Source organism: Typopeltis vanoorti, chromosome 24 (assembly GCF_054136105.1).
Source record: "Typopeltis vanoorti isolate ZY-2024b chromosome 24, IOZ_Tvanoo_1.0, whole genome shotgun sequence".
Classification (NCBI taxonomy): Eukaryota; Metazoa; Arthropoda; class Arachnida; order Uropygi; family Thelyphonidae; genus Typopeltis; species Typopeltis vanoorti.
The window spans coordinates 46667881-46682646 of NC_143572.1; the positions used below are offsets into that span (position 1 = coordinate 46667881).

Consider the following 14766-nt stretch of genomic DNA (forward strand, 5'->3'; position numbering starts at 1 on the left):
GCTAACTGTATATACTGCTTTAATAAGAATATGTTAGAGTGTTAAAAACAAAGGCAATGTTTTTGTCACCGAAGTTGTACATGGCGGCATTAGAAAGATTGTTATTGAAACTTGTATGTATGAGAAAGGCTTGCAGGCTCTAAGTGTAAACATCTCCGAAGCCAGTCAGAAAGAGTTCAAACAACTTTCCGATGGCCGGTAACTTACAATCAAAAGAAAGTGGAGGAGAACAAAAGGCATGCTGAACTTGAAACGTAAGATGAAAGACTCATACCAATTCTTTGGGGGTTGCCAAACTTCATGCGAGGTCTCAGAGGAGGCCTGATAAAAAGGGACTGAAGCAAGCAGAAGGGGTCCTGGATCCACGTTGCTTGAGAGAGGAGTTTTCCTGCTTCCAGATAGGAGCTTCTCGGTTCGAGACGTCGCTAGAGAGAGACTACTTCTAGGCCGCAGACAAGGTTTCAAATTGCTGAAAGGAAGAGTTCCAATTGCTGGAGAAAAGTTTCCAGGCCAGAGAGGGATCCAGTTAACAGTTGGCGGCAGTTCTAGTTGTTGAAACGGCAGAAAAGGAAGGCAGTCGTCCAGGCATTTTCGGCGAGCCCAAGCAGAGGAGAAAAGGCAAGGCAAATTTCCCGAAGCACCTTCGCTCGCAAGTTTTTCTTTTCGCCGAGGGAGAGTAACCTTTTGCCGGAGCTGAATGAGCCCACAGCCCGCTACGTTCCCGATGAGATACAGCCGAGCCAAAATTTCCTGAAGAAGATCTGAGACTAAAGAATTGTCATAGAACTTTTAGTGAAAGACTTTTGATTGAATGTGAGATACAGAGCCTTTGTAAGTTTAAAACTTTTATATAATTCCTGTTATAGTTGATACAAGAAAGACTTTTAAGATATGTTTAATAGTGTTAAGAAATGTCCATAAGAGAATCAATTGGCATTAGAGGTTGATATCAAATGTGTAAAGATAACTTATTTAGGTAACCTCTTTACGAGTAAGCTTAGAGATTAATAAGTAAAAATTTGTAAACTGAGAGTAGGTAACTTTATGTGGTAAAGAAAGTATTTAATGTTGAACAAAGAAGGTTCTAATTTTTGCTAAAGAGTTTTTATAGATGGATAGAGAAAGCAATCTCCTTAACGTTAAAATTGTGTATATTTCATAGTAATGTAAATAATTGTCATTTGACTTTCTTGTTAAAAGAGTGCTGCCTGTTTGTTTATTTATTTACAACTGCACTGTTTCTAAAATAAATTGGACTTGTGGAATGGAAATCTAAGTGAGTTGGCCAAAGCATGAAATTAAGAAAAAGAATAGGCCACAACTGTTTGTGAAAGTTTTAATGTAGGAATTTGTGTTAGAGAAAGAGAGAGAGAAATCTACTGGCCGTATATTTCAGTTCTTTTTGCTAATCAAAGATATTAGTGGCACAATCTCATTTTAAATAAATTTTCTAATATCTTGGACATAAGACTCATAATGCGAAAGGTAGATAAACAAGAGAGATTCTGAGAGAGAGAAAGTGCGCACAACAAATTAGAATAACGGAGACTAAAGTATAGAGTAAAAGACATCACAAATAATTAATAGAAATTACAAGTATGCAAAGTTAAATAATAATAAAAGTTTACAATGCCGCAGTAACAACTAGATAGCAAAAGTAGACGTATAACAAAAGCACATCGTATGTGTTTCATTTAATTTGAGGATAATCATGAGTGTATAAAAGAAATCGAAGACGTATCATTTTCACAAGGCATGGGAAACGGATTTTTTTTTACAATGGTAAATGGAAAGTGTTGTTTGATTTGTAATTCATCTGTAGCAATTCCAAAAAACGGTAATATTGAGAGACATTTTCGATCGCTACATGCAAAATATGATGAAGATTTTTCCAAAAATTCTGAAATATGTAAATCAAAAATTATAAATTTAAAGGCAGGACTTTCTGGACAACAAAATATGATTTTGAAAGTAATAAATAAACCAATATCAGTTGCTATTGCATCTTTGAAAGTGTCATTTATTAGCAAAAACAAAAAAGCCTTTTACTGATGGAGAGTTAATAAAAGAATTGTTTCTTGCAGCAGCAGAATCTTTATTTTCTGATTTTAAAAATAAAAATGAAATCATTTCGAATATTAAAGATTTACAACTTTCCAGAACAACAGTTATGAGAAGAGTTGAAATTTTAAGTGCCGATCTGAATACTCAGTTAATGTCAGACATTCACCAGTGTGTTGCATTTTCATTACAATTTGATGAATCAAACGACTTCACTGATATTGCTCAGTTAATGGTATTTATTCGCATGGTATTTCAAGATTATTCAAGTAAAGAAGAACTTTTGAAAATTATACTATTATTGGGAAGGACTAGGGGAGAAGACATTTTTTCGGCATTTGAATTTGTGAAACAACACAAACTTCCGCTTTTTAAACTTGTCTATTACTACTGATGGTGCTCCTGCAATGATAGATAATAAATCAGGCTTCATTTCATTATGTAAAAACGATGACAAATATCCAGATTTTTTAACGTACCACTGTTATTCACCAAGAAGTACTGTGTAGTAAAAGATTTAACACAAAAGATGTTTTGGATATTACATTTAAAATTGTAAATTCTGTTTGAGGAAAAGCCCTGCAACGCCGGTTATTTAAATTACAGGCAGATGATGATGATAGGGAACTTCTGTTGTACAATAATTTAAAATGAAGTCATTTGGAAGTATGCACATGAAAAATTTCCAATATTAACTGATATTGCGTGAAAAATTCTGTCGTGTTTTGGATCGACATACTTGTCAGAATCCGCTTTTTCAAATATGAACGTTATAAAAAATCAATTAAGAAACCAAATTACAAATGATCATTTGTAATTAGTCTGCGATTGGCTACTTCTTCATATCAACTTGACTGAAAATATTGCGAGGTCCAAACAATGCCAAATTTCACATGAACTTTTTTTAAATAAACCAACATTTCCGGTAACTTGTGAGTTTGTAATCAATCTGTTGTTTTTTCTAACTTTGGTTTTCCAAAATAGAGAAATAAATATTTTATTCCAATATATTTGTTTTGTTTTTTTTGTTGTATTAAAATAATTAAAAGTGATAAATAAATTTTTAAATACACAAATAAAGTTTTCAGTTGGATATTTTTTTAGTTGTTTATTTGTGTGTAATCAAATATCAGGTTGGGGGAACGTGATCTATATAAGAAAGTAGATCGCCAAATAACTGATATATGAGAGAGTAGATTGCTGAATAACTTTTTATAGAAAGGTAGCAGTAGCTTGCGTAGTAAAAATGGTTGAACACCACTGACCTATGAGATTAATTTTCTCCATTCATCTGTGTTCCTTGGCAGTGGATATTTTCATGATGTTTATTTTTGATGCATTTTGGAAATAGATTTAGTGATCGTTGAGAAAGCTGTAGAAATATGAATTTTATTTGAGTTCTATACTATATAGAAATTTAGTTTTACCCTTGCACAATTAAAAGAATATATATATGTATGTGCATTTTACTTTCATTAGAATGTTGTGGCTTGTGGAGCTGGATTTGTTGATGGTCTTAAATTGGGAAACAACACAAAGGCTGCTGTAATTCGTCTTGGATTGATGGAAATGATTAAATATGCAGAGGTCTTCTATAAAGGGTCCAAACAGAGTACTTTCTTTGAAAGTTGTGGTATTGCAGATTTAATTACAACATGTTATGGTGGAAGAAATAGACGTGTTGCTGAAGAATTTGTTACATCTCGCAAAGTGAGTTTTTTTTTTTTTTTTTTTTTTTGCGACTTCTTTACAATGTGGTATGGTGACACCTGATGTTGTATTAAATGAATATTATACAATCAGAAATTTGGAGATAAACCTGCGACATAGCATGAAATGAGAAATTAAACTTAATATGCATATCTTATTAGACACAAACCTAACCTCTATGCTACTTAAAATAATTAAACTGCCACCTACCACTGATTTTAATTTAATCTGTATTAGTTTATATTTTTCTAAGTATTATTTAATTGCCTGAATTCATTCTCTTAGTATTTATTTGGTTGTTCAAATTCACTCGCAATCAAAATGACATAAGCATGAATCTGTATTTTGAAAAATTCTGAGTTAAAAAAATAATTTTCACCTTCCACAGTTAATGAAAACAAGTGAGCAAGTATGTGGGGGGGAGGAAGAATTAACTAGGCCGTTTTTGTTTTTTGTAGTGACAAATGTAAAAGATGATTTTCTAATGACTGGCCTAGTGGAACTTATCATCAAATATATTCCTGACTGTATGCTTGTTGAGTGTTTTTTACCACTGTGCTATCATCACTGCTTATTTCATTTAGCAAGTTTTCAAAGTAATTACTCCATACTTCAAGGATATCTTTTTCTCCTGTTTTCATGTCACCTTTATCATCTCTAACTCCTTTCACAGCACTCTTTCCTCTATTTCTAAGCTTCTTCAACAACCTCCAGAATATCATACCACCTTCTTGATATTTATTTTCTGTGTTCATGCCAAAGTTCTCCCATGACTTTTGTTTAGCTAGTTTTACACAGCGTTTCGCTTTCTTACATTTGACTCTGTATTCTCTAAGAACAAAGCTGACTTATTTGCCAGGAACTTTTGATATGATTTCTTCTTTTCCTTCACTGCCTCTTTAACTTCCTGTGTCCACCATGGAATCCTGATTTTTCTATCTTTGCAGACAACCTCACCACATGTCTCTCTGGGTGAATCAATCAGGGTTTTCTTCAAGGCTTGCCACTGAATCTCCAAGGTTTGGTTTCTGTTCTCAAACTCTTTCATTTTTTTCTTCAATAATCTTTGTGTATTTTAGTGTACAGTTCACATCTGAGAGCTGTTCAACTTTTATTCACTTTAAAGCTTTCTTACATGTTATTCTTTTCAATATGAAATTCAATTTTATCCTGCTCAAGACTAAATAGTGATCTTCCAATTTCAAATCCTCTGTACACTCTGGTGTTCTGCACCAGGGAGAAAACATCACTATCAACAATAACATAGTCAATGAGAATTTTCTTATTCCTTGCCTCTTCTCTCCATGTGAATTTGTGCACATTTTTATGTTGGAACATGGTGTTAGTAATAACCAGTCCATGTCCTGAGCAGAAATCCAACAGGTATTTGCTATCATTATTAGCTTTGCTCTTTTCTCCAAATTTTCCCAAAATATTTTTGTATGTCTGACAATTGTTTCCTATTCTGCTATTTAGATCCTCAACAAGGACCAACTTTTCCTTTTTCATTGTGTCAGTTGCGTTTTCTAAAGCCTCAAAAAATTCCTCCCCTTCTACCTTAGTAGAGCCTTCTGTGGGACCATAGGCACAAATAAGTCTCATTGTCCAGTTCCTCATTCTCATATTTGCCCACATCACTTTACTTGAGACAGCCTGCCATTCAAGAAGATTAGCTTCGTATTTTGTGTTGAATACTATGGCTACTCCTTCTTTTCCTTGATTGTCATTGCCTGAATATAACATTTTGTATTTATTGCTCAGAAAGATCTCACCAGTTTTTTTTTTTTTTTTCAGTCACCCCTATTATGTTGATCTGGTACTTATCTAATTCCTCAGCTAGCTCCATTTCTTTGCCATTCAGGCTTCTTATGTTGATAGTACCGATCTTTAACTGGTGATGTTGAGTTGGGGTGTGTTTTCAGATTTGTTCCAGTAGCTGACTTTTCGCTGTTCGCCCTGGTTCCCTAGTGAAAGCAAATGGGGGGACTTGTTTATCCTGGCGATGCCCCAGCCGGCATGAAATTTTGTAATGTTGTACCATCATTTTTTATTTTGGTTTAACCAATAAGAATACAATTTAGTTGGCTAAATTCCAAATTGCCAGCCCATCCTCGTTCGTTCAGTAACCAGGTAGATACCCAACAGGGTGCACCACGAGAAGGTGAGGATTGGACATTAGGTCAGAAGTGCTAGTCGGTTCTCCGCATTCCTTTAAAAGCTATGTGGAGGTCTCCTCTCAGTTATACAGCTTTGACCCTTAAGCACCCTGCAGATTATATATTTATCAAAAATTCAGTACATTTGGTAGTGTTTCTAATAATTGTGAAATTCTTAACAATAATGAATATTTTAATTTCAAAGTTAGATTTCACAGAATTCATACAGTAATCACCTTTTCAAGTGTTGCATGTTGCTGTATGGCCCAGGTTGTTTTTCTTGCGGATGCATTCCAGTTGTAATTGCTAATACATTCGTCCGAGACCCATCAATCCCACCAGTAGTTTTCTGCCTATCTCTGATATAGCTGTTGCTCTTTTCTATGTGTTCACTTTCAGATACAGTAGAATCGTGCTACTGCTGTTGTAGGAGATAATTTCTTGGATTGTATGCATGAATTGCAGGTTTTTTAATAGTTGCTAGATATCAAGATTTGTCCAGAATTTTTGTTATATAAATGGAAACAGAAGAATGAAATCTGTAAAATTGCCATAGACTACTGTACTGGTGTATAGGACACTCATTGATTGTTTGAATTATCAAAATATATTGGTAAGATTTAATGGATGACTCAGATCATTGCTAATCATGTCTGCAAATCATTGCTTATTTTCTGAGTTGACCAAAAAAGTTTGAAAACAACTGCTGTTCATGTCAGTAGACTAACAACCATCAAATACTGAAATTATTTTGTCACCATACTTCTTAAGTGCCACATACAGTTTAATGATATCTTTAAGTACTTTGACTGAAGTTGCTTGAGCGACTTCCATATTTGGTCCCTAGAGTGAGGGATCTGGCTTATTTAAATATTTGTTCATAGTGCCATAAGTTGCCAATATTTTGTAGGTGAGATTGACACAAATAAAATTTCTTCAGGGCCAAGTATAGCATAGTAGTAATCCACCTCTGAACTACACATCTCATACTTGAATTTTTTGAGGACCTGAACATTTGGTTATGTTAATCATCATCAGTGGTCCTAACAGCCACTTAAGTACCCATGATTCCAACTATTCTGGGCTTTGCAATCGTTATTCGAGGATAAGGTGGTTAGCCCTATGCCTCCCGGTGTGTCCTATGTCTGTAAATGCGTGTGTTCATGGGGCTGGTTTGCCTGTTCTGGGGGACGAAAAACCTGAGTTTCTGGGTGAAAAATCTTCCTCAGTATGAGACTGGCTAACTCACCTTTCGTTGAACCAGATAAAGGTTCCTCTGTTGACTACAAACATCACGGACAGGAAATGAACCTGGGTCTTTCCAACCAAAGGGCTTCATCTATACTGACAGATCTGTATGGACGCTCTTGGTTATGTTAATTAGACATTGAAATAGGAGCATTGCATCAGCTTCCTTCATTCCAAGATATAACTTTTTGAAAGTGTATTTTCGGATATGCTTTCTGATAATTGATTCAAGAATCCTCATTTTGATGGTCTGAAACTCAGCATTGGCTGCAGATATGCTACATTTCTGTTCAAAATACTGTATAGATTCCATTCCACTTGACATACTATATGACAGTTAGCTATATATCTAGCTGTAGAGGGTGCATGCTAGGACTTTAGTTAAATTGTTTCATAATTATTTAATTGTAATGTTGTATGTGCTTTTTGTACTCCAGAGATGGATGCTGGTTTGAATCTGAAGAAATATCAGCAGCTTGCTTCATTTACATATTTTATTTTTTATATAATGTTGTAAGTTAATGCAGTTAAAAGTGATTGAAAGTTATTTATCTTAAAAAATTGAGATGCCTCAGTGTCATTAGCATCTCTTTGTGTATCTCATTCTTTTGTAAAGAAACATTATTTTGGAATATTGTAGAACCTAATATTTCTTACTTCAACATGAATGTTACTCTGTACTTTATATAATTTTACTAGTAAGAAAACACGTACTCTCTTTTTGTTCCACAAGCCATTCCTTGTTATCCCATTCAAGTGCCATCTCCTATCTAGGAGGTTGACTACTGTGATTTGACTCATGGTTAACTACAGGCATTACGACATGTGGTGAGGACCCTATCTCTTCCACATATTGTCGTAAGTATTAATGGCTGTAAATCCGTGTGTATTCATGGGGCCGGTTTGCCTGTTCTGGGGGACAAAAAAAAAACGCTCTCTGGGTGAAAAAAAAACCCTATCTCTATATGAAACTGTCTAACTCACCTTTAATCGAAAGAGACCAGATAAAGGTTCCTCACACCATGGATGGGAATTGAATTCGGGTCTTTCTGACCAAAGGGCTTCATCTATACCAGCTGAGCTACGGATTCTGATAAGTTGGGTTCAGATTTAATTCAGTTCATAATATAGTTTTAATTCCTATGTAATGTGAGTTGGTATGTGTTTTTACAAGCATTATTTTTATTATTATAATGTAGCTAGTGGCAGCCAAGATATTGTTCAAGGAATTTGATGTGATGAACTTTGTGAGATGCTATGTATAAACAGATGAATCAGTCAGGCATCCCAAACTTTTGGACGACTTAATAAAATATGGAAGAGAAGAGACATCAAACAAGTAACAAAAGTAAGAATCTATGAAACAATGGTCCTCCCAATACTCCTCTATGGAAATGGATACTGGAATCTCAAAAAGGGGCTGAAGAGGAAAAATTATTAGTTACTGAAATGGGTTGGCTAAGAAGATTACTTGGAGTATCTCTGTTGGATCGACTAAGAAACGAAGACATAAGGAAACGACTAAAACAAGAAATAACAATAATAGACAAAATCCAAGAAAGAAGACTGCAATTGTTTGGCCATGGGAACAGACAGACTACCATCTAAAGCCCTGAATACAATGATGGAAGGTAAAAGATCCAAAGGACGGTCCAGAATTAGATGGATAGATAAAATAAAAGAGGACCTGAAAACCAAATCACAACAAGCAACACCAAACTGGACAGAATTGTTCGGACTTTCCCGGGACAGACGGAAGTGGAAAGAGTTCATTTCAGCCTCATCATCATCCATATAGATGATGGAAGAGAGAAAAAGAAGATGTATTTGCTATCAGAAATGAAAGGCTATGTAAAAATATTATAAAAGTTTCAGAAGTGTTTGTGTGGTGCAAGATAGTAGGGTGACTATGGTTGAAAATGCAAGTATTCATGAGAATAAAGAAAAAGAATGTAGAAATGAAGTGGGTAATTAAAGTATAAGTCCTAAGAATGATTCTCGTGGAAAGGCTTAGACATTGGTTATGCATTTTTAACTAAGTAATTTAAGGAAATTACAACGTCACTAGGATATACATTAAAATAAATTTTAATATACTTCAATATTTCGGCAACCACGTTGCCATTTTCAAGAAACTTAAGAACAAGACACATGCACGCAGGCACAACAAACAGGTAAATGAGGAAGAAGCAGGAAGCTATTATTTCTCCTAAAGTCCTGGTGGTGCTCCCCCTAACGGGGATTGTTGGTATTCTTGGGCGATTGGGCTGAAGGTCTTCTGGTGTAGGTTTCCCAAATTTCAGGCAGTCTCGTGCAGCCAAATTTGTTGAGGATTGGATTGTTTCTTAGGGCTGAAGCTGATTCCATGAAAAGCCTTTCATACTTGTATTTACTACGGTGTACTATCGTGGCTTTTCTTCCACTGTATTTTATGGCAGGTATCCAGCGCATGGTCAGCAAGACCAGAGTGGCTGTACTGGTGAAACCGGATGTAGTCCTTATGTTCTGAAATTCTGATATTGACTGTCCTGCCTGTTTGGCCAAAGTAGGACAGCTTGGTAATTTTTTCCGAGGTGCCTTGGATATAGGGTATGGTGATGGATTTAGAGTAATCCTTGTTGTGAGGGGGGGGGGTTTTGTGGTTCACTGGTTTTAATATTTTTTTTGGGGGGGGGGAGCCATTGGCTGAGAAAGTGTTGAGAATGTGGTTTAGTTCTGTGGTTAGGGCATTGTCATTTGAACAGGTAAGTTTAGCCCTGTTGTGTAGTGTCTTAATGACTCCATATTGTTGCGAGGAGGGGTAGTGGGATTGTTGGTGAATGTATCTGCCTGTATGGGTGGGTTTTCTATAGACTGAGAAAACGAAGGTTCCATCAAGCTGGTGGGTGACTATTGTGTCTAAGAAAGGAAGGCAGATGTTTTTTTCTTCTTCCAGGATGAATTTGATTCTTGGATGTTGGTTGTTTATATGTGTTAGGAAGGAGAGGAGTGCATCAGAGCCATGTGGCCAAAAGCAAACACATCATCAACATATCAAAGCCAAATGGTTGGTTTATGTGGGGCAGAGTTTAAGGCTTTCTCTTCAAAAGTCTCCATATAAAAGTTGGCCAAGGGCGGGGAGAGTGGAGAACCCATGGCTGTCCCCTCTATTTGTTTGTAGAATTTTCCTTTCCAAACAAAATAGCCTGAGTTCATTATGAACTGAAAAAGGGCTGTGATATCGGGAGGAAATTTAGCTTGGATTAGCTCTAAGGATTCTTTGAGTGGGACATTTGAATAAGGTGGAGACATCAAAACTGACCATTACATCAGTGTGTTTGAGTGTAAGGTTTTCTATGCTGGCTTTCAAGTGGACTGAGTTTTTTATGTGTGAAGGTGTGTTGCCAGTATAGTGTGAGAGAGCTTTGGCCAAATGTTTTAGCTAGTTTGTATGCAAGGGAATCAGTGCCATCCACTATAGGGCGTAATGGCACATTTTCCTTATGTATTTTTGGGAGTCCATAAATATGGGGGGGGGGGTATGGAATTAAATGGTTTAATTTGTTAGTGACTTCCACAGGCCAACAAGTGACCTTCTTAAGGAACTTGTGGAGTTTTCTAATTTGTGAGTTGGTGGGATTGTACTCGATAGGGAGGTAAGTATCCCGATCTAACAAAAAAGCTTTCAGCTTACCTGTGTAATCCTTTTGCTTAAGCAATACTGTGGCGTTCCGTTTATCAGCTTTGGTGATTATTATTTTCTTGTTTTTCTTTAATTCCAGTAGAGATTTAATTTCCTTACTGGACAAGTTCGCTTTTGGTCATTTAGCTTTGGTCAGAACACAAGCTACATCCAGTCTGATATCGTTGGCGACGTGGTTTGGAAGGTGTCATATCCTGCATTCAATTCTTATCATAATATCTTCCGTAGGTATTCTTCTGGGCGCAATGGCGAAGTTGTGGCCAGCGTCGAGTGCTTCAGGTTTTACATTAATTGACGAAAGGTTGACTACCGTTTCTTCACACATAAAAAAAACTCAGCCCACTTCAAATCTTACACTCAAACACACTGACGTAATGGTCAGTTTTGATGTCTCCACCTTATTCACAAATGTCCCGCTCAAAGAATCCTTAGAGCTAATCCAAGCTAAATTTCCTCCCGATATCACAGCCCTTTTTCAGTTCACAATGAACTCAAGCTATTTTGTTTGGCAAGGAAAATTCTACAAACAAATAGAGGGGACAGCCATGGGTTCTCCACTCTCCCCCCACCCTTGGCCAACTTTTATATGGAGACTTTTGAAGAGAAAGCCTTAAACTCTGCCCCACATAAACCAACCATTTGGCTTTGCTATGTTGATGATGTGTTTGCTATTTGGCCACATGGCTCCGATGCACTCCTCTCCTTCCTAACACATATAAACAACCAACATCCCAGAATCAAATTCATCCCGGAAGAAGAAAAAAACATCTGCCTTCCTTTCTTAGACACAATAGTCACCCACCAGCCTGATGGAACCTTCGTTTTCTCAGTCTATAGAAAACCCACCCATACAGGCAGATACATTCACCAACAATTCCACCACCCCTCCTCGCAACAATATGGAGTCATTAAGACACTACACAACAGGGCTAAACTTACCTGTTCAAATGACAATGCCCTAACCACAGAACTAAACCACATTCTCAACACTTTCTCGGCCAATGGCTCCCCCCCCCAAAAAAAAAAAAAAAAATTGAAACCAGTAAACCAGAACTCCCCCCTCACAACAAGGATTACTCTAAATCTATCACCATACCCTATATCCAAGGCACCTCAGAAAAAATTACAAAAATCCTAGAAAAACATGACTTAACTTCTTGTTACAGACCATATAAAAAATTGGCATCCCTTATCCACTCTACTAAAGACCAACCCCCCCCCCCCCAGACCTACCTGGTGTATACCAGGTCCTTTGCAGCTGTAAGCTGTCCTACTTTGGCCAAACAGGCAAGACAGCCAATATCAGAATTTCAGAACACAAGGACTACATCCGGTTTCACCAGTACAGCCACTCTGGTCTTGCTGACCATGCGCTGGATACCTGCCATAAAATACAGTGGAAGAAAAGCCACGATAGTACACCGTAGTAAATACAAGTATGAAAGGCTTTTCATGGAATCAGCTTCAGCCCTAAGAAACAATCCGAACCTCAACAAATTTGGCTGCACGAGACTGCCTGAAATTTGGGAAACCTACATCAGAAGACCTTCAGCCCCATCGCCCAAGAATACCAACATTGCCTGCTAGGGGGGCACCATCAGGACTTTAGGAGAAATAATAGCTTCCTGCTTCTTCCTCATTTACTGTTTGTTGTGCCTGCGTGCACATGTCTTGTTCTTAAGTTTCTTGAAAATGGCAATGTGACGTTGCCGAAATATTGAAGTATATTAAAATTTATTTTAATGTATATCCTAGTGACGTTGTAATTTCCTTAAATTACTTAGTTAAAAAATACCTAACATCAAGAGATACTTCAAGATGAGATTAGTAAGATGATTTTATTGAAACAAATAATGTGTTCATGTAGTCTTTTCGCTGTGTGTTTAGCAGAGTAAGAAAGGAGTGGTGAGAAGGTAAGAATAAGGAGATGATATTTGGTTATTCAGTTAGAGGTGTACTTGAAGAGTGCATGATGAAATTACTTCTCTTGTGCTGTTAGTGGTGCAATAAGATTGCAAAGAAGAAAAGTGATAGTTGTTAATTTTAACCAGAAATGAATAATTTAAAAGTGAAAAGGTATGAAATGTTGTGAGAGGATATGAATTACTGGAAGGAACAAAGAAAATGAGAAAGTAAGTCATAAGCCTGTTTCTAAGGTCTGATAGGAGTAATTGAGAAGAATTTCAAATAAGTTAGGGGTGGGCGTGTGTGTGTGTGTGTGTGTGTTGATGGATGAAAGATCTTGTTATGACTGATGGTACATTTGAATGGATTTGGAGTTGGAGTTAGATGTCTGGAGAAAGTTTTGTTCAATGAAAGAATGGAAATTAAAGGGAAGGATGTAGTAAGCATGTGCACAGACACATATACGAGATAAAGTTCAACATTTCTTGCTGGCTGCAGCAAGAATAGAAGTTGAACAAGAAAGTAGGAAGGAAGAAATTAAAGGAGTAGTATCAATAACCATACTACTGGCCAAGACGTCACAGTTATCATGGATGCGAAGTGCATATTAAAATTGTATATATCACGATATATGATGATAAATATATCATCATATAGATAAATATATGAAATATATGAGGATGCGTAATTGATTCATAATGGCCAGTAAGGTGGCTAAGCAGAAACTGCAAAATAAGAAAATGTTATGCAAGGATAGAGTATTTAAGAAGAGTGACTAGCATGGCAAGAAAAAGCAAAATTAGATTGAGAGAATTAGCTGAAAGATGGCAAAATAGTTTCATGCTGTTATGTTAGGTGGTATGTAATATTTATATTTCTTGCTATTGTATCGATGCTCTATATTTAATTATATCCTTTCTTACTTCAACCTCTTCTATCAGAATCTTACCGCTTGTGTTATGCCATGTCGCTGCCATTGTTATGTGGTCTTTCTCTTTTATATGTTGTTGAGCTTCCTTTTATTCTTTTATTATCTTATTCTTATTTTAATTTTAACTCTTATCATGTCTTAGCGTTAATGTTATCAAATCCTTACATTCCTTCTCTTATTATATACTTATCATTGGGTCTGCACCTTTGTTCTGTCATACTATTCTTTATTCACTCTATTTTATTCCTTACATAATTTAACTTTCTTAGGGCTCCCAGAAATACCTGTTCTATGAATACTATGAGCTATCCTATTCACACAGCCAAATTTATTTACTGCACCATCCTGGGCATTAAGGGTAGAGTTAAACTCAGCCTCAGAACAGTCATAGGACATCAGGTGCTACTAATAATCTCAGCTAAAATTTAGAAGCCTTAGGTTTCCTAGTTTATTGCAGTCGTGCCCTACTATTCTTAATTGAGATATCCCTGCACACACATACAATCACAGGTTCGTATTTTATGAAGGGTCAGGGTCAGTCAGCATGATCAGAAATACAGACGTAAAGTATCAAGTAAATTTAATGAACTCATTATGCAATGCAATACAAAATTAAGACAATTATTAATTCTAATTTAAACTTCTACTTTTCTATCACTCTTTTGTTCTTAAAATAATTAAGCGTTGATTTCTAAACGTTGACAAATTAAATATTTCAACATATTTTACATTCTTATCTACAACTCAATTTGGTCACTTAGGCATTTAGCACATTGATAACACAGTCCAATACAATTTTTGCTGACTTTTATTTGTTTTTTACTAATTTGGGTGCACTGATTTCAAATATCAAACCCATTTTTCTCTATCACGTCAGGTTTTTCCTCTACGGCATTTTCTTTTTGCAAATTTGTAAGTTTTTGATAGTTTTAAGGAGGCAGTACTATTTAGAGGATCAAAAAAAAGCGATTTTTTAATATTATTTTCTGAAAGTATGTACTTTTAAAAATCTGTTCCTAACTTTTTTATCAAGAAATTTGAAAAATTCCCGAAGATATAGCCTATTATTCAAA

The 14766-nt window shown here is 36.0% G+C and overlaps 1 protein-coding gene across 1 annotated transcript in view; it reads left to right on the forward strand.

Moving 5' to 3' along the window:
• Window positions 1-14766, forward strand: part of Gpdh1 (Glycerol-3-phosphate dehydrogenase 1) — a 98999-nt gene that overhangs the window by 58122 nt on the left and 26111 nt on the right. The window contains exon 7 of the mRNA XM_090414081.1: window positions 3541-3771. Coding sequence (XP_090270207.1) covers window positions 3541-3771 — 231 coding nt within the window. The remainder of the gene's footprint in view (window positions 1-3540; window positions 3772-14766) is intronic.